At 54.2% G+C, this 26982-nt stretch overlaps 1 protein-coding gene across 4 annotated transcripts; it reads left to right on the top strand.

The window, feature by feature from the left end:
• Positions 1-1604: 1604 nt before the first annotated feature.
• Positions 1605-26282, top strand: LOC131744660 (tubulin polymerization-promoting protein family member 3). 4 transcript variants are annotated; one of them, XM_067019373.1, is made up of 15 exons: positions 1606-1897; positions 8585-8631; positions 10012-10254; positions 14698-14873; positions 16488-16589; positions 17001-17125; positions 17226-17384; positions 17660-17772; positions 20621-20703; positions 20943-21036; positions 21176-21308; positions 22822-22844; positions 25157-25350; positions 25463-25616; positions 25732-26280. In XM_067019373.1, exons 2-15 carry the CDS (start codon positions 8623-8625, stop codon positions 25918-25920), a joined length of 1797 nt encoding a protein of 598 aa, XP_066875474.1. In that variant the 5' UTR covers positions 1606-1897; positions 8585-8622; the 3' UTR covers positions 25921-26280. The 4 variants fall into 4 exon arrangements, with proteins under 4 accessions (XP_058900314.1, XP_066875474.1, XP_066875473.1 ...); XM_059044331.2 differs by lacking the exons at positions 22822-22844; positions 25157-25350; positions 25463-25616; positions 25732-26280 and adding an exon at positions 21365-21815 and having other exon boundaries at positions 1605-1897; positions 21176-21254; XM_067019372.1 differs by lacking the exons at positions 1606-1897; positions 8585-8631; positions 10012-10254; ... (6 more) ...; positions 20943-21036; positions 21176-21308 and adding exons at positions 22254-22591; positions 23137-23222 and having other exon boundaries at positions 22715-22844; positions 25732-26282.
• Positions 26283-26982: the final 700 nt, after the last annotated feature.

Genomic DNA, 26982 nt, shown 5'->3' with positions numbered 1-26982 from the left:
GGCATATGACAGAGCAGGAGTTGCTATGTTGCTTTTGTTGTATGCTTGTGGCTGATAATTTTAGGGACAGGGATGTTTTCTGTCCAGCCCATTCTGAGCAGGTAGCCAGCCAGCTGCTCACCTTTTTAGGGCCTTGGAGATATGGATAGGACACCTGGTGGAAGACAAAGTCTCTTCCTGTCTTTTGAGAAAGCCTGAGATCATAGGAGCGTTCATTCTGAGTGTCCCCAAGTGAGGGGAGACGGAGCATTCAGGGAAACCATGTTCATCAGGGAGGTCCCTCAGGAAGGGAAAGGGAAGAGAGTCTGCAGGCCCTGGAACAGAGGAAGCAAGTGCCTGTCCCCTGGCAGGCCCGGTGCAGCAGGCATGGCCCCACAAGGCCCAAATCTAAAAGTCCTGTAGGTGGGTGGGACAATGGCTGTGGCCTTAGTACCAGAGAGGACCCATGACCAGACAGTGCTTCTCACAGTGTTTGCTCCTGCAGGAGATCCTGAGTCCTTGGAATAACCTGGGTAAAGAGGAGCCTAGTAGAGACCAAGACTGAATTTCCCATCAGCCTGGAATACGGGAGCTCCCAGTAGGATTTATGCTTGATTTAAAGGAAATAAAGAGGGCTTCCTTGGTGGTGCAGTGGTTAAGAATCTGCCTGCCAAGGCAGGGGACACGGGTTCGATCCCTGGTCCGGGAAGATCCCACATGCTGTGGAGCAACTAAGCCCGTGCGCCACAACTACTGAGCCTGCGCTCTAGAGCCCGCAAGCCATAACTACTGAGCCCACGTGCCACAACTACGGAAGCCCACTCGGCTGGAGCCCACGCTCCGCAACAAGAGAAGCCACAACAATGAGAAGCTCGCACACCCCAACGAAGAGTAGCCCCTGCTCACCGCAACTAGAGAAAGCCCGCACACAGCAACGAAGACCCAACACAGCCAAAAAATAAATAAATAAATTTATAAATAAAGGAAATAAAGAAAGATGTTATTATTATTACTACTACTACTACTACTATTACTTGGCTGCACCGCGGGTCTTGTGGGACCTTAGTTCCCCGACCAGAGATTGAACAGGACCAGGGATTGAACCCGACTAGGAATTGAACCTAGGCCATTGACAGTGAGAGAGCAGAGTCCTAACCACTGGACTGCCAGGGAAGTCCCAGAAAGGAGATATTCTGAGCTCTTATACTTCACACTTTATATTATGGGCCACAATATGTATACTGTATTTACTTGTCTCTAGATTTGTCTTCCCCTTAGCCTGTAATCCCCCTGAAGGACAGGGATCTCGTGGGTGTTCCCCATGGTATGTCCAGTGCCCAGCACATACTCATTAAAAAGTGTGCAAGCTGACTGAGCGTCTCCCTGAGAGTGGTGGCCTCAGGGGGAAAACTGGAGGGGAACACCTCTGGGACAAGTTAGGATTTCGAGAAGACAAGCTGTGGGTTGGGGGTGGGGAAAGTGGGTTTCTGAGAAGAAATGTTAGAAAGGAATGGAGAATGGTTGGGCTACGACGCCAGGTGGTCCCTGGTGAGCCCCGCCCGGTGCCAGGTGCCGGCGCTACGTGACGCAGCGCGGTTTGGCCGCTGTGGGGCGCCGTAGCCCGCGCCGTTGCCAGGGGAACGGGCCCGCGCCGGACGAGGCCCAGACCGTGTCAGCCTTGCCCCGCGGTACAGCCAGCCCGCTCGAGCCGGAGCCGGAGGACTTGCGGGCCTAACCTCCCCCGCGCGGCCCGGGATGGGGCCCCGATCCGGGGCGCACCGCCTCCGGGTCCCGGGGACCGTCTCCGCTGCGAGAGTCTGAAGCGCCGCCGCCCTGGGGTGGGTGGACGGCCAGGCGCGGGGGCTGAGCCGCTGAGTGACCTTGGCAAGGCCGATCTGGCTCGGTCGACGACGCGCAGGTGAGGAGCCCCCGCTGCAGTTCTCACCTCGAAGCCTGGCCTGAGCCACGGGGCCAGAGCGGCCGCCGCCCGGCCGAGCTCTGCGCCTGGATCCCGCGGCCTGGGCTCCAGGTACCGGGCAGAGCGCCCGGCTTCCTTCTAGCATTCATCTGGTTCACAGATCTGCATTGAGCGTCTGCTGTGTGCCAGGCTTTTTGCCAGGCGCGGGGCCACGGAGGGCTCCAGAGAGGACGCCGCGGTTCTCCAGAACCCGCAGTGTTAAGAAGGGGCGGGGCGGGGGGTGCGGGGAGCAGGCGCCAGACACACGACTAAAGTGATTTCAGGTCGGGTTAAATGCTCTGGTGCTGAAATGAAGGGAGGTGGTCAGGGAGGGTCCGCTCTATCATGTGACTTTTAAGCCAAGAGCTGAAGGTTGAAAAGGAGCCAGCATTGTGATCAGGGTAACGGTGTTTCTGGAAGAGGCAAAAGCAAATGCAAAGATCTGGAGGCAGCAGGTAACAGAGGAACAGCAAGCATGAGGGGAGCCTTGAAGGATGCGGTGGCAGTTTCAACTTTATCCTAGCAGGAGGAGGAAACCATTGAGGAGTTTTGATGAATTTCAAGTTTTGAAAAGCTCACCTCACTCTGATGAGGTGAGCAGTGTGATTGTGACAGGGCACACCAGGAAGTCAGTTGAGGGCCATCCTAGTTCTGCCAGTTTAGCTGTGCCTCCTAGAATTTACTTAGTCTCTCTGAGATTCAGTGTCCTCATCGGTGAAAGGGGCATATTGTTCTGCCCGTTGTTTATGAGAGAGAAAGTGAGGGGCCAGTGACATCTGAGACCAATGACTAGAGAGGCCTATGAGAACAATTTGAAATGATAGGACCTACCCCAGAGAGTTGTGAGGGTTTAATAAGTGAATTCCGTCAAAACACTTAAAGCAGTGCCTAACACAGAATAAATGCCCTCTAAATGCTAGCAATGGTTATTGTTATTGTTGAAATACCGTAGGGGAGCAATGACTGGGGCTTGGATTAGGGTGATGGCAGCAGAAATGGTAAGAAGTGGCTTAACTTCACTTCTTGAAGGAGAACTGGATTTAGAGATGGGTGAGGGGTGGTCCCTGTTTTTGTGGAACTGGTGGTTCACAGTGGGAGACGGGTTTGTAAACAGATAATCACCATGAGATTCAGTAAAAGCAACATTGGTACTTAATTAGCCAGGTTTTTTTCTTTTGTTTTTCTTACTTATCTGTTCTGTCACAACTTTGTTCTCAATGACGGTGTCTTGGTGGGTGTTCCTCAAGGAACTTGCTTCTACCATCATGGGAGTTGATTTCCTGGTTAAAATCAACAATGCTTGCCTCTGCTCACTGGCCTTGTTTCAGCTCCATGTTGCTCCCTTCTTCTTGTCCTCTTTCCTTGGCTTAACTTGAATCCCAAATAGTTTGCAGTGGTTGCTTCAGGAAGAGAATGGCATAGGAAATGTTTGCAGACCATGTCAGCTCAGGAATGACTGAGGTTTCAAGCTTTTCCTGCCCTAGCATCAGACTTCTGCGTGTTGTTGATGTGAGGAGCCCAGCCACATCTGACTAGATGACTAGAGAGGTCTATGAGAAAGGCTTGAGGTTCCAATTTATTTTCTGGGAGTTGTTGTGATGTGTATCTCTTAGTCAAACTAGCCACTTCCCAGAATCTTAAGTCCAGAGACTTCTTTGGCACCTGTGGGTAATTCTAATAAACAAAGTACTTGCCCCTTGAAAGTTCTTTTATAAATGACATTTTGTGCAGTAAAACAGTGTGCACCAGGCAGCATTTTCTTTCCAGCCCCTCCTTTAGATGGTTAAAATGGGCATCTGTTAAATCTCAGTGAAAATGGGTTTAAAAGTAGATCCTGGGAAAAAACCGGAAAACTTGTTTTGAAGTATCCATAGAAAATCACACATACAGCAACCATAAATCGTCCCGCAAAAAGAAAAGATTGTTGGGAATGAAACCTTCCTGTGGCATGCACCTTCCCTTTGGGTTCTGGAGTCACAGGGAGCTGAGCTGACCTTCAGCTGAGAACTGGAACAAGGTCCTGCCCAGCTGCTCCTCTGTTGTGCTGCCTGGTTGTCTGATTCCAGCTTTAACAAAAGCCCTAACAGCTCACAGGGAGCTCTTCAGCTGAACAGCTCAGAACTTCTTTCGAGGGTGAGAAAGCATTGAACTAAAATTGAGTGCTCTTTTGTTGTATGGTTGTTAGGCAAGATTTCCGTGTTTGCCTGGCGCAGTACTGGGCTCTAGATCACACGAGCACATTTGGTCCACATGGCAGCCCACTGGGGCCAGGAGGGTAAGAGATGACACACTTCAATTATTTGTTTGACATATTTTTTTTTTCAGAAGTAGCACATGCACATGGTAAAAAAAAAAAAAAAAAAAATCCAAACAGCACCAAGGAGTACATAGTAGAAACAAATCTCTCTCATCCCCAGCCACTGGATCACCTTCTCACAGGCTATCCCTATGTTTGCTTTCTTGCATTTCTTTCCAGAGAGAATCTGTGCATATAGGAATGTAGATGTCTATCCATCCACCTTGGTTTTCACTCACTCGTAGCACACTCTACAACTGTCCCACATCTTGCTTTTCTGCTTAACTGTGTATCAAAAATCATTTCATTCCTCATTATTTTTGATGTTATATAGCATTCCATTGTGTGGATGTGCCATATATTTGTTTATATTGTTTTTTGTCCTTTATTATTACAAACAAGACTGCAATGAATCTTTGTGCACTTTATGAGCATATGTATAAGATAAATACCTAGAAATGGAATGTCTTGGCTCAAGGGTATATGTGTTCTCAAGTTTGGTAGACATTACCAAATTGCTTTCCAGCTAACCTTTTTGAAAAATAAAGGAGAGATCCAAAGAGATGGCTTTGTGAAATTTGCCCACCAGGTTCCTCAATCTGTGAGTGGCAACGCAGGCACCAGAAGCAGGCTATGTCTCCAGGCCTAGCCCTCTTCCTTGCCTCCAACCTGTTTCTCCCTGTTGGTAACTCAGATCTCCAGGCCCTCCAAGCCCCCACATCAGCCCTGTCACCTCTCTTCTGACCCCATCACTGTACCTTCCCAGTTCTGTGGCCTCTACCAACAAACCCTCTGGTAATTAAGTAGATTCTTTCCTGAAATTCTCAGACATCTTGCAGAAATGCAGGGATGCCTGCAGCCTCTCCAGGGCTGGTACTTTTCACCTCAGTCTGGTTCTTTTACAATGCTATTCATGAATCTCAGAACAACATTCCTAAATATTTTTTTTGGTGAGAGAAGAGGTGGGGAAGTGGACCAGTCACGTTACTATTCTGTAGTTCATAATGAGAACCTGAAATGGTAAGATTTTCCTCACTTAAATGAGGCATATAAATTAAGGTAGCCTAACCTTATTTGGAAAACGCTATTTTAGACTTCTAGCAAGTCAGTGTTAACATAGATTATTGTCATCCTAGCAATGGCCTTCCCCTTGCTGGGACAGGGAGGGACCTGCACAGGCCCTCCAGCCTGCCTCAGAAGCCAGGTGGGCCCTTGGCTTACCAGGGCAGTGGCTACCTTTGGCCTAACACTCCACGGGGCCTCTTTGCTCTTGTCTTCTTTCTGTCTCCACCAGCTTAACTCTGTTGTTTGTTCGTGGCAGCAGAAGTTACTTGAGAATCTGTTGTCAAGGTCCACATACCTCTCAGCCCACCAAAGATGCAGCAGGGCATCAGGGAGCTTGTGGGCTTGACCCCCACTTCCCACCCAACTCCTCCCAATACACAGGGCTGCTGGGCTGCTGCCCTCCCCTAGGCCAGCCTGCTGTGGTATCACCTCCCCCCATGCCCCCCTTTCGCTTCTTGCTCATGCCCTCCTTCCCAGTGTGACTAGAAAGTTTTCTAAAACACCCATCACCTTTATGTCAACTCCCCTGTTTAAACTTTCTGTGATTCCCTTTGGCTCTTTCAACAGTGCCTAAACTTACTCACCTGGCCTCCTGTGATCACCTTGTTACTGAACAAAAGTCAGATCTGCTTGCCCAACATGTAGCAAAGCCAATCTGCTGACACCAGGCTGTGGTGAAGGCAAGTACAGTGTTTACTGCAGGGTGCCAAGCAAAGGGAGTGGGAGACATGCCTCAGGTCTACTCCAGCTTGGTCTTTGAGTTAGAGTTTTCTTTTCTTTTTTTTTTTTTGTAGGGGGAGGGAGGAGAACAAAGAGGCTGGGATTAGTCATCGTCCTGTGACATTTTTGTGATATTTCTTAATTGTAGTTTCAGGAATCAGAATGTCTCTGGTTTATGACTCTTTGGCCAGGTGGTCCATGGCTCAGGGATCTGTTAGCTCATCTTGCCCTGGAGAAACAACCTGAGTTTGTACATTAATGATGACATCTATAGTAGCAATTTTAGTATATTAATGATGTCATCGACAACAGCAGTTTTAGTCATGTGACTCTGGTTGTTTAGTGTTCAGTTAGCACAGGATTGAGGTCAGAGGTGACTTGAAAGGGAATAAAGTTTTGGATAGAGAGATTAATCATAATCTTGGTAAGGGAACTTGGTTTTAGGGGCACTTGGTTTCAACCTAGGATCTGACCCTGAAACTTCCCAGGGCTCATCTCTCTCTCTCTCTCTCTCTCTCTCTGTGGATCTTGCTCTCTGACCCCAAACCCACCCACTCTGTGTTCTGTCATACTGAATGGCTGGCCCTTGCAGGGCTGCCAGAATACCCATTCACCCACTTCCCTGAAATCTGTCTGGGCCCCCAGAAAGCAAGCCCCTGAGGGCAGAAACATGGTCTCATCTGCGTTTACATCTTTAATGCACAAGGGGGCTGGACCGCAGTAAGCACTGACTGGGCCAAGGCATGAGTGCACAAGCTGGCCATGTTGTCTGGTAGCAGAACCACGCATCTTTTAATCTGGTCTCCTAGGGAAGTGCTGAGAGGGGTAGGACAGCCAGAGAAGTCCCTGGGTCTGGTGACAGTGCCTGGTCCCATCCATGCTTGAAGGCTCATCTTGGATTCTTTCCTACCTCCAAGCCCTTTTAATCAAAATTTTTTGGGCCAAAAGAATTTGTGGCCACCAACTCCACAAAATATCATCATTTAAGAGTTTGTTGTCTCCGGCTTTTGTTGCAGGTGGCATGGTACCAGGCTGCCACCGCTGCAAGGGACTTAAACCCAACAGCACCATCCCCTCATCCATGGTCTCACACAAGTGGTACCTCTCTGGGCCAAGAGTACTGGGGTTTGGTATCAGAGCAACCCCTAAGGCTGTTTGTGGTAGGCCCCTGGCCTCAGATGGTGACTCCTCCTGCCTCAGGTGTCAGGCATGCAGCAGCACTGGGGGTGCCTGTGGCCACTGCCAGCCCACTCTGGCAGTGGGGTCCTGTCAGCCAGCCATGTACCTCTGCTTCTTTCTTTATAAACTACCTCAAGGCGTTGGGTTATTCAGGTGTGAGGATGGCAAAGAGAAGGTCAGGATTTAGGAATCCCAATTAATGGATTCCCTTCAAAGTAGTTGCCCTGGTGATGATATCTCTGGAGAATCTATGTGGAAGCCACAGGGATTTGTCCTCCTGAGCAGAACTGCCCAGCTCAACTGTATACACTGGGCTTGACCTGATGACCTTTGTTTCCAAAAATCAAGGACAAAGATTTGCCACCTCTGGGGACATTCCAAATAAAAGTGATGCCAGGGCTTCCCTGGTGGCGCAGTGGTTGAGAGTCCGCCTGCCGATGCAGGGGTCACGGGTTCGTGCCCCGGTCCGGGAGGATCCCGCGTGCCGCGGAGCGGCTGGGCCCGTGAGCCATGGCCGCTGGGCCTGCGCGTCCGGAGCCTGTGCTCCACAAGGGGAGAGGCCACGACGGTGAGAGGCCCGCATACCACAAAAAAAAAAAAAAAAAAAAAGTGATGCCAGCTTTTTGATCACCTTTGTCATCTTTGATCAAAGCTGAGAAGTTTAGAATGACAATCCAGTGGCCCAGCTCTTATGACAGTGTGTTCCTTGGGACTACTGACTTAAGAAAGCAACTTCAACCAACCCCATCACTTTGGGCATAACCTTATAAAACCTCACAGAATATCAGATGTAGTAGCCTCCTCCGTCTGGAGAGATGAGGACACGCCAGAGGGCTATTTTAAGGGTAATCATAACGTCTACCATTTAGGGAACATTTATGTGTCAACGCTTTATCTACAGTGTTGCTGATCTATATACAGCCCTAGGTAGGCATCCCTACCCCTGTTTTTCAGATGAAGAAACTCAAGCCACTCAGCTAGTAAGTGAAGAACCAGGACTTGAACCTAGATCTGTTTCCTCCAAAGCTGGGGCTCTTTTTTCACCTTTCATTGCTTTTTACTGAAGACACAGCAAATGACCAAAGAATTCCAGTGGAGTCCCTGGGAGAAAACTAGGGTCTCTCCATTTAGCTTTGTGATGAGGCTGCTCAGACTCTCCAAGTTTGGTTTACAGGAGGCTCTGGGCCTCAGGTGGGGTGAAGGGCAGAGTGGCTGAGTGTGAGTGTCTGGCAGCTATAGGGTAACAGCCATGGGGCTGGCATGGGGCAGCGGGTGGTACGGGTGCCTGGGGACCGTGCAGATTGAAGGCAGGGCAGAACGGGCCAGATGGCTTTGGGTGAGTCTGGATTCCTCATCATTTACCATGCCCACATTTCCTTTTATTTCAGATGTTTTCAAGTCAGAAAACATATACTGAGCACCTACTATGTACAAGGTATGTTCTGGGTGCTTGGGGGAGGGGATGTGGGGAACAGAGGTGAATGAATCACAGTACCTTTGCTGGCATAACAGGGGGGCAGACATGGAGATGGCGAAGTGTCCCAAACAGCAAAGTGACTTGCCCAATAAAGACTGAGTGTGAGGGCCCCCTGACTAACTTGGGGCATCAAGGGAAGCTTCCTGGATGAGGTGATGCTTGCAGTGGGCCCTTAAGGTCAAGTCACATTTTGTTGGGTTTAGAAGTGAGGAAGGTGTTCAAAGAAGATGTGCTGAGCAGGGTCTGTCATACCCTTTGGCTTAGTCAGACTCCCTGGCCAACAGGCATGGACTCCTGAAAGGAGAGTCCAGCTGCCAGGGTTTTTTTTTCTGCAGCCCTTGACCTTCCCACCAAGAGCTCCGAATTGGCCTGTCTACCCAAGTGGGGCCCTGCCTGCCCAGGCTCTAGTCCCACCTCAGGCCCAGAAGACACTGGGGTTGGGCTCTTTCTCCTGTAATGACAGGCCTACCCGTCCGCCCTGCATGTATCTTTGACCACCGAGTCAGCTCTTGGGCTGAGCGATGGTGGGATGGGGGTAGAGTGCTGCCATCTGGTGGTTTGGCTCTGGCCAAGGCCTGTCTTTCCCTGAACTCCCTCAAGTGAGTCAAAGGCATCAGCTCACCTTTTTGTTCTCACTGTACCAGGCCCACATTTACTTAGAGAAACATGGTCATTTCCACTGCTGGAGGGAACCAATGAGGATTCCTCCCCTCTCTTGTGTGCTGGCTTCTCTCCAGCCAAGAAGCCCCAGATAGCTTATCTGAGGCACAGGGGAGATGGTTCAGGGTCCCCTAGTCCTTAAAGGGATTACATGCTTGCTGAGGTGCAGAGGCCAGATCCCTCTTTTGAACACCTCCGCTCCCTGTTTCCCTTAGCGAAGTGTAACGGGGCCCTCTCTGACACTTGCATTTGGGCCTCAGGACAGAGGTGACTAATCCTGACAGAATCATCATGTGTTCTCATCGCTCTGGCCTCAGCCTGATATTGTTACCAGATGAGAACATGTCTTATTGGGTTTAACTCTGATGGCTGTGGAGACAGAGCAGAATAACAGGCAGTCACACTGTGAGCTGAATAAACGCTGGACCTTCCTACCTTGTCCTGGCTAGGACTGGGGCAGAACTTGCTGGGGGGCTTTGAGACTAGCAGTCTACTGCCATCCTCCCTCACTGCCAGGCTTCTCATGCTAGGGCCCCGGATTCCCCTGCAGAGTAGCTGGCGATGGCTTCACATACTAGCCTGCCCCTCCTGCTGAAACCTGACTGCAGGCATGGGGCTCTGGGCTCCAGCCTGGGCCTCCTCAGGCTAATGATCTTTCTACCCTTTCTCCCTCTGGAGATGAACATCTGCAACAAGCCCTCTAACAAGACAGCCCCTGAGAAGAATGTGTGGACAGCACCTGCACAGGCCAGCAGACCCTCCCCGGAGCTGCAGGGCCAGCGGTCCCGCCGGAATGGGTGGAGCTGGCCCCCTCACCCACTCCAGATTGTGGCCTGGCTGCTGTACCTCTTCTTTGCTGTGATTGGCTTTGGGGTCCTTGTTCCCCTCCTGCCTCACCACTGGGTGCCTGCTGGCTATGCTGTATCCTTGGGAAAGTGTGGGACTGGTACATAGAAGAGTGGGGGCAATGGATGGAGGGACATGGGCGAGGCCTGAAGCTGGGTTCCAGAGCCTCAGAGAGTGCAGATGGGCCCTGTCTCTGCCTGGGGGGACCAGTTGCCTACCTGCCTGGCCTCCAACCCCCATCTGACCCCTCTGCCTGATTGGGTGAGGGAACAGGCCTAACGAACCTTGGAGCGTTGAAAGCCCCACACAGATGGGAACCTCATCAACTGAGGTACCACAAGAGCAATTACAGAAGAGAACCTTAAAGCTCTCTTTAAGCTAATCGTGTCCAGAGCTCAACAAGGGATAAAAGAGAGTACCTTATTCCATTTATGAAATAATTTTTCACTTTTTGGAAAGAATAATGGTAGAATTCCTTTACATGGTAAGTTTCCTGGTACATTTAAAATATGGTTTTATTTACAGACAGAGATTTTTATGCTATACCCAGGACTGTTTAGGAGCTCATCGATTTTATGAATCAGACTCTTTTAGGGTAAGGTTGAATTGACAAGAGGAGGGATAAATATGCCCTGGAAGCTCCTGGGAATTGTGACAAACATGAGCTTGCCTGAACTTAGTGATGTGAGTGCCCCAGCCCTGGCCACAACCCCCAGGGGCACAGGATGTGGCTGCAAGTCTGGGCGATTGAGGGGCAGCATGTGGCCATGTGCCCTAGTCCAGAGGGTGCCCATGAGAGTGTGCCTTGGTGTGTGTGCTTCACGGAGATGATTCTTTGGGCCTCTGGGAGAAGGTGGCCTAGGGTGAGCTAAAGGAGTTAGCAGGGATGAATTTGAAAGTCTCAGGCGTAGAGTCAGCACCCTTCAACTCAGCCCTTTCAGAGCTGCACAAGGCTGAGCAGCTTCTGCCAGCTCTCCTCCTCCATCTGACAGGAGGAGTCCTGCCTGCTTCCCAGGCAGGGGACAAGGAGCACACAAGGATGTGTGTGTGTGTGTGAGCGCCAGAATGCATGAGCCGTGAAGGTGAGCATGCTCTCTTGGGGAACCATAGAGCCCTTGGCTGGTGGGTAGCCAGGGCAGGTGGGTGGAGGAAGACTCTAACTAAAGAAGGTTGTTGGTCTCCGACGCCAGCAGTGTCACTGAGGGGCTTCCTGGTTCACTGGGGCCCAGGGCCTAGTCATCAACTTTGTACATGAAAACTAGACTTTCTCTGAGGTGACCAACAGGGCTTAGTCAGTGCTATTAAGTAGAATGCTTCATGGAACATTCCTCCCATGATCCGGAATGGGTATACCACTCACTCAGGACTACCTGGCTTTCTGCCATCAGGGTACCTGGGAAGCCAGATTAATAACATGTTTTGGAGTGAGCAGAATCAGAGAAAATAACAGTAACCAAGAGTAACTAGCATTTATTGAGCACTTACATGTGCCAGGCACTGTGCCAACCCCTATACATGGATGATCTTGTTCAACTCTCATAATAATCTGTAAGGAAGGTGTTCTCCCCACTTTCATAAAAGAAATTGGGGCTCAGAGAGATTATAAAGTGTTTTTTTTTTTAATTTTTATTTATTTTATTTTTGGCTGTGTTGGGTCTTTGTTGCTGCACGTGGACTTTCCTCTGGTTGAGGTGAGCGGGGGCTTCTCTTCATTGCGGTGCATGGGCTTCTCATGCGGTGGCTTCTCTTGTTGCGGAGCACGGGCTCTAGGCGCTCGGGCTTCAGTAGTTGTGGCGTGTGGGCTCAGTAGTTGTGGCACGCAGGCTCAGTAGTTGTGGCTCGCAGGCTCTAGAGCGCAGGCTCAGTAGTTGTGGCGCATGGGCTTAGTTGCTCCGCGGCATGTGGGATCTTCCCGGCTCAGGGCTCAAACCCGTGTCCCCTGCCTTGGCAGGCGGATTCTTAACCACTGCGCCACCAGGGAAGCCCTCAGAGAGATTAAATGACTTCCTGAGGTCACACAATTGCTACCCAGTGAGGCCAGAAGGACTTGCTCAGGCAGTCTGACTCGGAGGCAGTGGGATGGTTTGAGGGTTTTGTCCTCCCCATATTTATTGCTTTGGGCAATGCTGGAGGCTCAGAGAACCACCTGGTTTGGCATTCCCATTTCCAGGCCTGAATGGTTCTCTGTCCTCCCATCAAAGCCCCCTGCAGAATGAGGTAGGGTAATGGTGTGTACCAAGCACTCACCTTGCACCTAGAACTTGCCTGGGCCCTAGGGTTGCAAAGATGGGTAAAACAGGGCCCCAGCTCTAGGTGTTCCGCTTCCAACTGGAGGAAAGCCTAGTAGATTGGAGATCATCACATGGTAAGTATGGGGATAGGGATTCATACAGCAGACTGTGGGTGCAGGAGGAGGGCCATGTAGACCAACATCACCACCCAGATGCATACCTGTTGCTCTCAGCTCCCCTCCTTCCCTCTTCCTGGCCTCTCTAGGTACTCTTGGCTCCGCCCCTTTCCTTCATCACTATATCCAGTCAGTCATCAAGTCCTGTTGATTTTGCCTCCTAAAAAGCTTTTGTATTTGCCCTCTTTTCTCCCCACTGCCATCTGCCTCTTTTACCTAGATGACCATTTCATTTCCAAACAGGTCTCCCCACACATGCTCTCACCCCGGCCAGTCCATCTCTATCCCTGCAGCCAGAGTGCCCTTTCAAAAAACAAATATGATAAAGTTACTCCCCAGCTTAACACCCTCTAATAGCTTTCTCCTGCCTTAAGGTTCAAGATCATCATGGCTCTCCACATTCTGGACTCTGCTTATCTCCCCAGCATCTTATTTTATTTCCTCTGTTGTTCTCTGTTGCAACAACACTGGTCTCTGCCTGGAAGCTCCTAGCCTCCCTCTCCACCCCAATACCCAGCTAAGTTGGAAGTCAAGACCTAGAAGCCCACGGGCCAGTTTGGCCTACAGATTTTTTTTTTTTTTTTATTGAGGGATAACAAACACACAAAATGGACATATCTTAAGTGTTTCTTTGGCAGGTACATTTAAAAAATTATTTATTTCCTTGTCAACATTTTAAAAATGAGATGCCTCATATATCCAGACACAAATCCAGATTTCTGGTTCCTTCTGAAAAGCCAGAATTTGGTGACATGGGCTCTCTTTCTTGCATGGCACCGATAAGCTGAGCTGGAACCACACATCTAGTTGGGACTCTGCTTGTTCCCAGTACCCAGCCAGGCCCCCTTTCCTCTTTATATTACCTGCCACGTTCCTGTTATCTGTTTCTCTCTGAGTCTCAGCTGAGATGATACTTCCTCAGGGAAACTTTCCAGATCCCTTCAGACTAGATGAGGTCACCCAGTTACAAACTCACACAGTCCCCTGAACTTTCGTTATTGCAATCAACCTACTCTTTGATTAATCTCTGTGTTTCCTGCCAGACTGTAGGCTCCTTGGGGCTGGGGACCAAGTCTGTCTTGCTCCTGCCATATCCCTCAGTGCCTGGCATAGAGAAAGACCTCAGTAAATGGCTGAATGAATGAACCAGGGGGGTGGGGGGGGGAGGGAAGAAGTGTTGGAGCAGGCAGGAAACTAAATGTTTGCCCACATTCAGTGTGTCTGAAGAGAGCCTGGAATGGTAAGGAGTAGTGGTTGGTGACACCAGAGAGGTTTGAGAGGATCCAAAGGAAAAGGGGCCGTGAACACTGAGCTGAAGAGTAAACTTTAGCTTGAGAGCCACTGCAGGAGTTTAAGCAGTCAAGGCTTTAGGTTTAAGCTTTTCAGAGCTCACAACCCAAGTAAAGGGTACTCATGGGGACGCAGACATGAGAAGCAGAGTCAGGAGACTATGGAATAACCCAGGCAAGAGGTGACACCTGACCCACAACTGCTGAGCAGATAGATCCTGGAAGATCTGTGTTTCAGGAATTAGCCATGCTGCCCCCTGGCCAGCCCCTGAACATGTCAGGCCATCCCAGACATTCAGCCCCAGGGCTCCAAGTACCTGGACTCTAGATTGGGGAGGCAGTGGATATATGAGGCCCTGTCTGCAAGTGATTCTCCAACTGGCCTGGCTGCTGGGAGAGGATGTCTTCTTCCTTCTCGGAGCTGACTTCCTGTGAAAGCAAGATAAATAAGCTTAGAACTTATATTTTGGGTCCTTTAACCTTTAGAGGATGATCTCTTTCAGTCTCATTTCACCATTTAGAATCGGAAACGAGGTCAGATTCTGAGGTAAGATCAGCCAGGGCCTACGCCAGGCCTGGATTAGTGAGGCCAGGGCGCTGTAGTTGGTCTCCTCAGCAGCAGCAGGCAGTGCTGGCTTGTGAGCTCCATTACCAGATAGCCCCTCTGCTCTTGCATATGGGGCGCAGGTATGAGGTGGCACAGGCAGGGAGTCTCTGCACTGGGGCGTCACATGTAGGTAGAGAGCAGTTCTCTAGCCACAGGAGGCAGAAGTGGGGCTCTCAGCCGGCAGTATGGAGTGAGTCTTTAACCTGCTGGGCCAGTGCATGGGCGCCATCTTTGCTGGCCACCTCGTGGTGCACCTGACCGCTGTTTCCATCGATCCAGCAGATGCCAATGTGCGGGACAAGAGCTATGCTGGGCCCCTGCCCATCTTCAACCGCAGCCAACATGCACACGTCATTGAAGACCTGCACTGCAACTTGTGCGACGTGGATGTGTGAGTGCGTGTGGACTGGGTGTGTGTGGCCAATGAGTGTGCCCGAGGAACTGCCAGTGGGAACTGAAGGCAGACAGGGTCATGCCCAGGCTTTACAGTCATTCTGAAGCCTCAGAACCCTCTTATTTCACAGTCTTAGTGGAGTGACAGAGAACTGGGTGAGGGAGAAGGTGATTGGAAACAGAAGATGAGGAATAGCATTTCCAACAAAGTAGGAAACAATTGGCACTGCCACAAACACTTCTGATGACTAACTCTACCAGTAACTACCCCCCTTCTCTCACCAGCATTCCCAGGTATGGGCAGAGAGGGGAGCAACACTTGACTACTTACTATGTGCTAAGTGCTTATGAACAACCACCCTGCAGAGTGGGCAACATCTTTCTCTGCTTCCTTCACAGAGGAGGAAGAGTCCAATGCTCAGAAAGGCTGAGTGGCCTGAGGTTGGTCATATGGCTACTGGGCAGCCAGATTCACAACCCAGCCTGCCTGGCCCCAAAGCCAATACTGTTATCCTTGTTTTGCACAAGGAATCTGAGGCCCAGAGAGGCCAAGTGACTTACTCCAGGCCACATTGAGGGGTCAAAATGTACAGAGCCCATACCCCCTTGGCTGGTCCAGACTGCCTCCCTAAGCCCCTCTCTGGAGCATCCCAGTCTTCCAGCCTTAGGTAGGGCATCAGGGATGGGGGTATGGTTCAAGGCTAGCTCCACACTTTTAATATTAAGCCCCAAGCAGCCTCTTGAAGGGGTTCTGTCCATAGGACAGAGAAGGAGCCAATGGCATTAAGATGCTGAGGACTTCGGCATCAGACCATCCTTTCTTTCACTAGACACCAGTCAGCGCGTTGTTCCTCAGTGGATGCTCTGGCAGTTGCTGCGTGTTCCAGGGCTCCATTCTGTTCTGGGGGAGGGGGTCGAAATTTATTCTCCCACTCTCCTTTGGCCTTTCCTGGTTCCTCCCTGGGGCAGGGAGACTCTCTTGCATTCCTAATGTAGCCTCACCTCACCTGACCCACTGCGGTGAATTGCTTACTACTCACCCAGATGTCTGCTTACCCCTCTTCCTTTGGCTCCCTTTGGATTAGCCCAGATAGACTGGGGTTTTCTGGAAGAATGCCAGGAAAATTCCCATAGTCTGGCAGAGAAACAGGGACTCAAAAAATGGCGATGTCAGGAAGAGCAACACAGGCCCAGGGTCCAGAAGCCTTGCTCTCTTCTGCTCCCTGGCCCCATACCTGCATTGCCTCCTGGCTGGGCAAAGGGGGTCCTTGCTTGGAAAGGAAACTCCGTTTTCGTTTCACGCCACCATCACCCGGGTGCACTGTCCCAGAGCGGGACAGTATAACGCCGCCTACTCCTCCTCCCGCCGCTGGGTACACCTCCCGTCCCCGCCCCCACCCCGCCTCTTCAGAAGCGCTGCTTCCTCCGGGTGCCCCGCCCCGCAGTGCCCCGCGCCAGAGGGCGCGCGTGCTCCCCTTTGACGCGCTCTGCTCTCCGCTTAGGCGCGGGTGGGTGACCCGCTCCAGGCGCGGAACCGGCAACCCCCCAGCCAGGCCGGGCAGCAAAAGGCGGGAGAAGCCCGCAACCGCGCTGTGCCCCCTCCCCACCGCAGGAGTGCTCGTTCCAAGCACTGCAGCGCCTGCAACAAATGCGTGTGCGGCTTCGACCACCACTGCAAGTGGCTCAACAACTGCGTGGGCGAGAGGAACTACCGGTGAGAGCCAGGCCCGGGCCACAGGGGTGCCTGGCGATGCCTGTGTCTGTGCGAGACAGGGGCCTTGAACCTGCGTATGGGGCGGGGCGATGATAGGGGTACTTGGGAGACCTGTGCGCTGGTGTGCGTTAGTGTGTGTGCTGGTCTGAGGGTGATGCTCCTGATGGCTTCCACCTGAGAGCGATGAGGGTAGGTTTGGAGTCTTTCTCCTGCTGGCCCAGGGAAAGGCGGGGAGCCTGTTGGGGGTGGCCGCCTATATTCAGCTTTGCCCTAAGGCTTTGGCTTCATGAGGAGTCAGGGCTGTGGGGTCAGAGGCCCAGCTCCCCATCCTAACCACCGGCCCTTCTGAGCTCTGGGCCCTTGCCCAGCTGGAGCGCCTGGGTGCTGACAGCTGCCCACGGCTGGGCCCAGGCTCTTTCTACACAGCGTGGCATCTGCCTTACTGGGCGTCCTGCTCCTCGTGCTGGTGGCCACTTATGTCTTTGTGGAGTTCTTTGTCAACCCCATGCGGCTGCGTACCAACCACCACTTTGAAGGTCAGTGTGGGCTCCAGACCCACTCCCATCCCCCAACCCTGGACCTGTTCTGGTCACTGGTTACATCCCTGGCTGAGCACAGTCTGCCTGTGCCTTGCAGTCTTGAAGAATCACACAGATGTGTGGTTCGTGTTCCTGCCTGCTGCCCCTGTGGAGACCCAGGCTCCTGCCATCCTGGCTCTGGCAGCCCTTCTCATCCTTCTAGGCCTGCTCTCCACAGCCCTGCTCGGCCACCTGCTCTGCTTCCACATTTATCTCAGTAAGTGCCCCCTGCCCCCACCCCCATATATATACCCACACCTGCCTTTCAGGGGATGGGAGTCCCGAAGCTGGAGGAAGTTACCCAGTTTGGGCTGTAGAGCCCTGAAACTATGCCCCTTCCTAGCGCTGGCTCTCTAATGGTGACCTGGTCTCACTCCATGGCTTAGTGTATATGGGGACAATGGTTTTAGCCTGTGGTTGGGTACCCGCCCTCACCTTCTGAACTCCAGGGTTCCTTTTCCATTGCACTGAGCCCTCTCTTCACCCCCTCAGTGTGGCACAAGCTCACCACCTATGAATACATCGTGCAGCATCGTTCGCCCCAGGAGACAAAGGGGGCCCACAGGGAGCTTGAGTCATGTCCCCCCAGGATGCGGCCCGTTCAGGTATAGAAGTGGCCCAGAGGGCTGAGGGAGTGGGAGAAGGGGTGTGGGAGGGGTGGTTGGCTGTGCAACGAGTAGCCAGTGACAAGACAGGGCAAAGGGAAGCAGGCCTGGAAGAGCAGCTGGGGTAGGGGGTGCTGGAGGCAGCAGAGGCGAGGGCAAGCCCGTACTAAGCACGTGCCTGCTTGCTCAAGTGTGGGCACAGCCAGAGGAAGCCCTGTGTTTTCCTGACCCCAGGGGAAAGGCTCGAAGCATGTGCTGGAGGGCACAGAACGTGGGAGCCTGGAAGCAGCCAGGTTGGGGCCGCAGGAGAAGAGAGAGGGATGGATCAAGGACTGGGTCACCAGGATAGAGCCATCAGTTCTCTCCACCTGTGACCCTGAGCCCTTATACCCATCACCCCATTTAAATCTTGAAACAGCCCACGAGGCAGGTAATGCTACCATACCCATGTTGCAGATGAACATATTGAGGCCAAGAAAGATTAAGCAAGCTGGGTGTAGGAAGAGTTAAGGTCTCTGCACTCTGAAGCAGGAATCCTCCAGTCCAGGCTCGGGGCCTGGCCAGCCCAGCTGTTGATCAGCCTATCCCCATTCCCATGCCCCTTGGCTTCCTGAGGTCAGCAGCTGGGGGTGGGGTGGTCCAGTCCTTGGAGCCCCCAGGGACTGGGAAGGCAGGGGGCCCAGGCAGGCCTTGTTGGGAAGGCTGAGCTCTGGATCCGAAGTCCTCATGGCAACTGGACACAAACACAGGCTGGTGAGTGGATTGGGGGAGTGCTTTGGACCCCACCTCTCCTGTTCTCATCGCCAGGGGTGGGCCAGGCTGCCAGACCTGGGTAGGCCTGGGGGAGTGATGGCTGTTGGTGGAGACCCCCTCCCCCCCACAACTGCCACACCGCTGTGTACCTGCCCTGGTGCTGGGCACAGAACCCATGGAAGCACAGTGGCAGCCATCCCAGGAGTGGGCACCATCCCTATCCCCACTTCACAGAGGAGACTGAGGCTCAGAGAGGTAGGCAGGAGACTTTCTCAATCTTCACAGCCAGTGCCCATTGAGGCAGGGCCGGCCCTGGGATCCCCAGACTCAAATGCTCAGGACCCCTGCTCTGTAGTTACTGCCTGCTTAGGCTTTGGGGCCAGATGTACCAGCAGCAAGGGCATTTAATATCATCTGAGAATGACCTGAGGGAGATGTCTGCAGAGGGAGAAGGGGTGTGTTTGTCCCATTGTACAGAGAAGAGCTGAGGCTGAGAGGTGCCATGTACCATTCAGGAATGTGCAAGTTTTGAATGTCTCTGAGGGAGGATTGTAGGGACAGCTGTGATGAGGGGAGGGGAATTTGAATGGGGACACCCTGGTGGCACCCTCAAACTTCCCCAGCTGGCTAGGGCCTGGCTCCTGTCCCATTCTGGCCCCTCAGGCTTCTGAGACCATCCTCTACTGCTGCCCTGCCCTCTGCCCTACACTCTAGAACCCAGGGGCACCAGGGTAGGCTTTGCCCCCTCTCTCCTGGGCCCTGAAGGGGTGCTAGGTGCACACTGGTGAAGAGGAAATGTGGGGGGGAAGGATTCCCTTGGCGTCCCAGCCCTTGTGACTGGCCTTTGACTCCTTCCTCTTTCCCAGGGCTCCTCTGCTCAGGCTGGCACCCCCACACTCCTCCCCAAAGGGCCAGCCTGGGCAGGTGTTGGGCACAGGGCTTGCCCAGGGTTCATTCTCTGCCTCTGTGTAGCCAGCTGTTGACTGGCTGGGCTCTGGCCCCCAGATCTGCTAGGGCTGTCCTGCAGGCAGCCTCCCCACCCCCACCCTGAGCAGGAATGTGGGAGGGGCCCCACTCTGGAGCCGTTGCCCCCAAACATAGGCTTGTTTTAGAGACGGTGTTGCTGTTACAGTGTCGTCTCTGCATTAGTCAGGATGCCCGGGTCTCCATGGAAACGACTGCTGAGTCGCGACAGCTGTCCGGTGCCCTACCCCCAGCCACCCCACATCCTCCACCAGGCTCCCTTCTCGGACTGTGTTTCCTGGCTTTTGTTTCCTCACCTGCAGTCCTCTTGGGCGCGGCCTGGCGCTTGCTGCGTGCTGGGGTGCAAGCCTAGCCCACTCCTGCTACCTCCCGGCTTCAGACCCCTTCACTTTCGGGGGTTGGGTCTGCTACTCCCATGGTCACTGTGAGGATCAGCGACTAAACAAGACAGAGAACACCCATAAGCCTGGTCCCAGGTGGGGCTGTGGTACTGTTTTTTCCACCACCTATTGCCTTCCCTTTACTGGTAGAAGTTGGGGAGACTGCTTATCCCCCCACTCCCCGCCAGCAGCTGAGATTGTGTCTGGTACTCTGAGGACTCAGCTCCGAGGGAACCATGGATTCCTGCAGGTAGCCTCGGAGCCTCGGGTGCACATCCGGGTGTGTGAACTGCCCAGTCTCTCTCTCTTTATTGCCCAGTAGGGAAATAAATCGGTTCAGAGACTGGAGCCCTGGGAGGAGCCAGGAGCAGGAGAGGGCCTCTCTGAGTCCCTCTTCTCCCCAACCCAACTTGGCCAGAACAGCTCTAGACTGGGTACATTGGACACATGAGGCTGGAGGCTTCCTGGAGGAGGTGGAGTTTGACTAAATGAAGTGAGGAAAATGGCGGGGGTGGGGTAAGGTACAAAAACAGGTGTTTTAAGCCTCATTCTGCATTGGGGTTTTCCCAGCATACCTGGGAAGCCTGGAGGACAGCCCTAGACCTCTGTGCCCAGACCTCCCACAGAGACCAGTAAGGGGGTGTTGCATCCAAGACAGAGTGGGCCCAGGACCCAGGAGGCCCTGGACCCACACCTGGCCTCCCAGCCTCCCTCACCTCCATCTTCCCCAGGAGATGGAGTTCTACATGCGGACCTTCAGCCATGTGCGCCCAGAGCCCCCTGGCCAGGCCAGGCCTGCCTCAGTGAATGCCAAGTGAGTGCAACCTGGGCAAGTGCCACCTCACATCTCCCATTGGCATGGCAGGGACATCTGAGGTGGGAGAAGGGGGTTAGGCCAAAGCCAAGGCACAGGTCTTGGTCCAGGCTATCATGGCCTTGGACAGATCAATGCCCCTTTCCAGCTAGGAAGGGAGGCTTATTTTAGTACCCCCAACAGGGTGGGATTTGAAGGAACAACAGCATCCAGCATTTATCCTCCCACTTCCCCTTCAGCCCCCCCAGGTTCCTTGCCACCCACGGCCACGTGGAGCCTCCACCGCCCTCCTCCCCAGAGACTCTCGCTCTGCCCCCCCGGATCCGACCCCAGGTAGGGGGGGACTGTGCTGGGCCCCCTGCCCAGGTGGAAGGGGATGGGAAAGAAACCTCTACCCATCTCCACTTCTGCGCGTCTTTTGGCGATGTGAGGTCTGGGGGAGGGGTACTCAGGCTTCCCCCTGTCTCTGCAGAAAAAAAGGAAGCGGCGCATGTATAAGGTACGGACTTCCAGAACCTTGGACCGGGAGCCCCCGTTGCCCAGTCTGCCGGGTGAGCGCCCCTTCCTGACCAGATCCTGCTCGGGGAGCTACGAGGGAGGGAAAGGTAGGGCCCTAAGTAAGTAGCAGCTCCTAGTCTCACGTTCCCTTCCGACCCCATAGGGCCGCGGACCCCCGGCCGCCGCTCCAGCTCGTCGGATTCCGCTGACGCCAGCCCTGCAGGCGCCTATCACTCGGCGTCAGCCGAGTCCATGGACGAGATTCCAGTGGCTCAGACGCGCCTAGGCAGCGCCGGTCTGGCCACCCCCGTGGGCAGGGGCAGAGAGCCCGGGCTGGCGCTGCAGGCGCGTGCGCCGGCCGTTTTCGTAAGCCCGAGTAGCGGCGAGCCCGGTGCGCGGGGCGGCCTGGAAGCCGGTCTCCCTTAGCTGGGACAAGAAGCAGGGATGGCGGAGGAGCGGCGGGACAGACTCTCTATGCAACACCCCCACCCCCGCCGCACTGAGTGCACTTTAGGGGCCCCAAAGGGCCGGCGGGATCGGCCCCCTCCCCCACGACTCAGCAATAACAGCCCCACCAGCCGTGATGCTCCAATAAACTTCTATGCTTTTGCGGAGTTAGTGCATACCTTCTTAATGGCAAGGGCCATGGGCCCTCCTGGAGCCGGACCATTGCCAGTCACCTTAGGGGCAGAGGGTGAGGTGGGTTCCTACCCCCTCCCCCCGTACGCTGGGTGGCCACCCAAGATTGTCATATGGAGAAGCTCAGGTACGGGGCTCCTGGTTGGGAAAGGTCCTGGAAGCTGCCTGGAGGAGGTTATTTTTCTTGAAGATAGGGTTTGCACTTGGAGAGAGGACGGGAAGCAGGCTTTGGGGTCGGGAGGCAGCAGCGGAAGCAGAGACTGCGAGGCTAACACCGGGTTGGGGTGGGAATAAATGAGGACGCGGACCCAGGAAGCCCAGGGGCTTTTCCCTGGCAGCGGGAGAGACTGTCGGTGTACCAGGATTTGGGGGCTGGCACTCGTGATTCTTTCACTGTCCCCTCCCACCTCCAGTGACCCGGAGTTGTGACCTGGGATGCCACACGTTCATTGGAGAGCTGTGGTCTTGAGCCAGCTCTAGACCCCACTGTCACTAAGGGAAGGGACCTTCCCACTCCTCTGCATGCCCGCCCCCACGCCAAAGGCCTTCGGTTGCTGCTCTGGGAAGTTGGATCTCCCCTGGAGGCAGGGATCAGCTTTGAACTTCGGGCGGAGCCCAGGATGGGGGCCGTGCGAGGACGTCCAGAACTGCAAAGGTCTGGTCACCCCAGCCACAGAGCTGCCTCGGGTGCAGCGGGATGAGACTATCGCAGCAGCTCCGCCCCCGCGGAGCCTGGAGAGGGCGGGGTCTGGTAGGTGGAGCCAGCGTGACCTTGGTCACTCTCCCGCCGAGACAGCCCCGGGGGTGGGACTCGCCGTCTCTATGGAGACCGAGAAACAAGGGAATAATAAGGCGGAACCGCCCTGGCCTGCAGTCCCGCCCCAGAGCCGGCAGGGAGCAGAGCTGCGGAGCCGCCTAGTCTCCTGCGTCCATCGGTCCATTCTTGCGTCTTTCCTTCTGTCCATCGAACGTGCACTGCAGGAGCAGCCACGAGGGAGAAGCCGGTAGGAGACCCCGGCGCTGACCACTCTAATCAATATCCTGCACGATAAGAAGGGGGTGGGGTGGGAGCGGCCTAGGAGGGGTCCCAACCCTGGATGGTACCGAGTTGAGGACACCAGCTGAGCGGTCCTGCCTTGGGCCCAAACGTTCTACCCCCACCCCCAACTCCTTGCTGACTGATTACTCCAGCTGTCCCAGAGGGAGCGAGTGTGGCCTGCAGACCCCTGGGACCGGGGCCTGTGACTTGGCACCACCTAATCAGCCTGAAATTACCAAGAATCCATCTTCTCACAGACAGGAGTGAGCACAGGTGCAGGGTCCTGCTAGGCCCCTGGAACAAGCATCCTGTGGCACTCAAGCTCCCCCAGACTTTACCATTGGTGAACAAAGTGCGGGTCTCCTTCAGATTGCTGGTGGGAAATTGCAGTGTAGGGAGAGGGGAGGGGAGTGCTGTTTGAAAGGGATTCTGGACCCACCAAGTTGCTGCAATGTAGGAGCTGTGGGTGATCCCTGTTCCAGAAACTGCAACTTAGGGATGGGTTTGTGTGGTGACCTGGGGACGGTTTTCAGTGTTAAGGCCAGTGGTAGTGGAAGGGGGGTAGGCAGGCAGGCAGGCTGGCTCCAGGCTGTGGTCACTGGAGGCTCTATTATAAAAGGGAGAGGTGGAAGATAGTTACTGAGGACACAACTGAGGGTGTGGTCAGGGGCTGCAGATGTATGGAGAGAGGGTGAGTTGTGAGGCTCTGGTTAGGGGTCTCAGTAAGGCCTGTGGGTGTGTGGACGGGGGACCCAGTCCCAGGGCTTCCCGTGTATGGATGGAAGTGGCTGCAGTGCAGGGCTGAGGGTGTGGTCAGGGAGGCCTCAGTACCAGGCTGTGTTACATGGAGGGAGTTTCAGTGCAGAGCTGAGGGTGTGGTTGGGGACTGTAGTGGGTGCTGTGGGCAAGTGTGGGGAAGACCCTTTAGTGCAGGGCTGAGGGTATTATTGGGGGGGCCTCAGTACAGGGCTGTTAGTATATGTGTGGGGTGTGCATGCTGAGGGAATGGCCCAGGCCCTTAGTCCCAGGGCTGTGGGTGTGGTCAGGGGACTGCAGTAAGGGGTGTTGGGGGCACTTCAGTGCAGGGCTGGTGTGGTCAGGCAAGTCTGAGTACCAGGTTAAGTGGTGTGGTCAGTGGGACTAAGGCCGAGGGTATGGAGGGCCAGGGCTAAGTGCACATAGCTTTGAGAGTGTGGACTAGTGTGGTGGTGCTCAGGGTGTGGCCAGGAGGCCTCCATAGAGGGCTGAAGGTGTAGACATTGGGGAAGTGTGCTTCAGCGCAGAGCGTAGGTGTGAGGATTACAGGGCCAAGGCCACAGTCTCACTTGCCATCATGTCTCTAGGGGCTCATAACTCTACAACCCCCACTCAGGCTAGCCCCTCAATCTCCTGCTCCTCCTAAACTCCACAAATTGGGACGTTACAGCCCCAATGGCTGGAAAGGGGCCAGGAAGCCACGGTTGTGCCCCAGGTGCTGGGAGTGCTGATGTGCCCCACCCGTGAGCCCATTCTCCAGCCCAGCCCAGCAGCACTGGGAGCTTCGCCCTGAGCTGCCTTGACACCATCCTGCCCTTAGCAACATTATCCAAGCAGTACCACCCTCCCTTAGCAACTGTCTCCAGGCTTCACAAACTGTGGCCAGGCCAGCCCCAAGTTCCCCTTCCCTCATGTTTTTGTTTAACAGCAAATAGTAACAAGGCCCCAGCTGGGCCAGCTGCACCCCTGCCTGTGCTCTGGCTCCCTTCTCAGCCTGGGCTGGGTCTTGCTGGGTCCTCATGACCCTGAGAGAGACACTGTCCTCACTAAATACCTGCCCAACCAGCAGCCTGGCCTGGTCCTGACCCTGCCTGGCATGGAACTTCCAGGGAGGGGGCCCGCTCTGCCACCCTCACTTCCACCCAAGCAGGCCTTGTGCCAGGGCCAGACAAAGCCATGGCCCCAGCTGCTGCTCTCACAGTTTTTCTGGACAGTGCTACTCTGTTCCCAGCCTGATGCGAGCATCATGATTTCATCTTCTGAACTCCACTCTGAGCCAGGCTGGCATTAAGTGACAGGACCTTTCCTCTCGGGGCTCTTCCTCACGGCTCTGGGGCCCAGTCAGACATTGAGTGCTGGCCCCTTTCTCTAGGCAGCTCCATCTCCAGCTCTGAGGGTATGTGGCAGAAGTGCCTGCAACCTCAACCTTGCAGGTTTTGAGGTAGAGGCAGTGATGCTCTGTGCCTTGGGGGGTGGGGGGGAGAGCTTGGCTAGGAGGTGACCAAGGTGGGTCCCTAACAGGGTGGCATGGCAGCGAGCACAGATATGGCTGGGCTGGAGGAAAGCTTCCGCAAGTTTGCCATCCATGGTGATCCCAAGGCCAGTGGGCACGAGATGAATGGCAAGAACTGGGCCAAGCTGTGCAAGGACTGCAAGGTGGCTGACGGAAAGGCTGTGACAGGGACTGATGTCGACATCGTCTTCTCCAAAGTCAAGTGAGCCCCAGGCATTCCCTGCTTCTGATGTTCCCAGAAGGGGAATTGGGGGGCTGGAACCAGGGAGGATGTGGAGAAGGAGGAAAACTCATGGTGTCCACATACCTGACAGGGGGAAGTCTGCCCGGGTCATCAACTATGAGGAGTTCAAGAAGGCCCTAGAAGAGCTGGCACCCAAGCGATTCAAGGGGAAGAGCAAGGAGGAGGCCTTTGATGCCATCTGTCAGCTGGTGGCAGGCAAGGAACCAGCCAATGTGGGTGTTACTGTAAGTGCCCTGATGGTCTCAGCTGGCCACTGAGGGGGGTATGGGGAATCTTGGCTGGGGTTGGAAGGGCTGGGCTCCCTAACCAAGTACCCCTGGGGGAACTCTGTCCAAACAGAAAGCAAAAACAGGGGGTGCTGTGGAACGGCTGACTGACACCAGCAAGTACACGGGCTCCCACAAGGAACGCTTTGATGAGAGCGGCAAGGGCAAGGGCATTGCTGGGCGGCAGGACATCCTGGATGACAGTGGCTATGTGAGTGCCTACAAGAATGCAGGTACCTATGATGCCAAGGTGAAGAAGTGAGGCCTGGGAAGGCCCCCCCTAGCATGGCTGCCCCTGCCAGAGGCTCAGGCCTGGGCCTAAGGGGCATGTGGAGCAAGAGAGCCTGGTCCCCTCCTTGCTGGATCTGCCGCCCAGCGCTTCCTGCCCAGCCCTATGGGGCCAGCCCACCAGACCTCTGACCCAGACTGCTCTGCATCCCCTTCCCCTTTTTCTTTTCCCCTCAACTTCTGTCTGTCTGGAGAGAGTCTGTGCCTGTAGTCTCACCACCCCAACCTAGCCCCGGGCATGGCTAACCCCTGCCTGCTTGCCTCATATTTAAGCTGCTGCTCTGGCCAAGTGCCTAATTCTTACCTGGACCTCAATAAAGCCACCTTTTGTACCAATATGGCCTGGTCAGGTATATGACAACATGGGTAATGACATTCACACCCCATGACCCCTCAGTGTCATCAACCCCTTCCAAGTCGCATTCTGCTGATTCTCCCACTGGCAGCCCTGCCCAGAAAAAGACACACACCAGGCCCCTTCCATTAGCACAGAGCCAGGCTGAATGAGGATGCTCTATAGGGAAATCAAAAGCCTTTTACCTCAGCCCTGATGTAGAGTTCTGACATCATGGCTATCTTCCTGCAATTAGGGCCTCGGTCTTGGCCTCTCTGCTTTCACAGCAGGTGGTGGGGGGGTGATGAGACAGCAGACTCAGACTGGGCTAAGCATTGGTGGGGCCCAGTGCCAGGCCTCAGCTCTAAGCTTGCTGACAGGCCTCCACTCCAGAGGGCTACCAAGGCGAGTCATTCTGGGCTGCATCTCAAAATATCAGAAAATGCAAGACAGCAGACAGTAGACAGTTCAACTCCCAATTTTATAGCTGAGGAAACTCAGGCCCAGAGAGTGAGGGGGCTTCGGCAGAGTAGAGACCAGAACCATGCCTCTTGCCTCCCTGGCCAGGCTCTTTCTAATACAGCAAGCCCCAACACTGATTTCCAAAAATGAGGCTGGATGGCCAGCGATAGAACTTGGCAGCCAGCATCAGCCTTTGACAGATGAGCAGGGTGTCCAGCAGTGAGGGGCCTCTTCTTGCTG

Source organism: Kogia breviceps, chromosome 18 (genome assembly GCF_026419965.1).
Source record: "Kogia breviceps isolate mKogBre1 chromosome 18, mKogBre1 haplotype 1, whole genome shotgun sequence".
Taxonomy (NCBI): Eukaryota; Metazoa; Chordata; class Mammalia; order Artiodactyla; family Physeteridae; genus Kogia; species Kogia breviceps.
The sequence above is the reverse complement of the archived record's forward strand: the minus strand, read 5'-3'. Positions and strand labels throughout refer to the sequence as shown.

Bases quoted from the DNA above. Each gene is read 5' to 3' on its own strand.
- LOC131744660 (XM_067019373.1), top strand. The intron at 17,126-17,225 runs GTCAGTGTGGGC...TGTGCCTTGCAG, and splicing joins TACCAACCACCACTTTGAAG to TCTTGAAGAATCACACAGAT. The intron at 21,309-22,821 runs GTAGGGCCCTAA...CGTGCACTGCAG, and splicing joins GAGCTACGAGGGAGGGAAAG to GAGCAGCCACGAGGGAGAAG.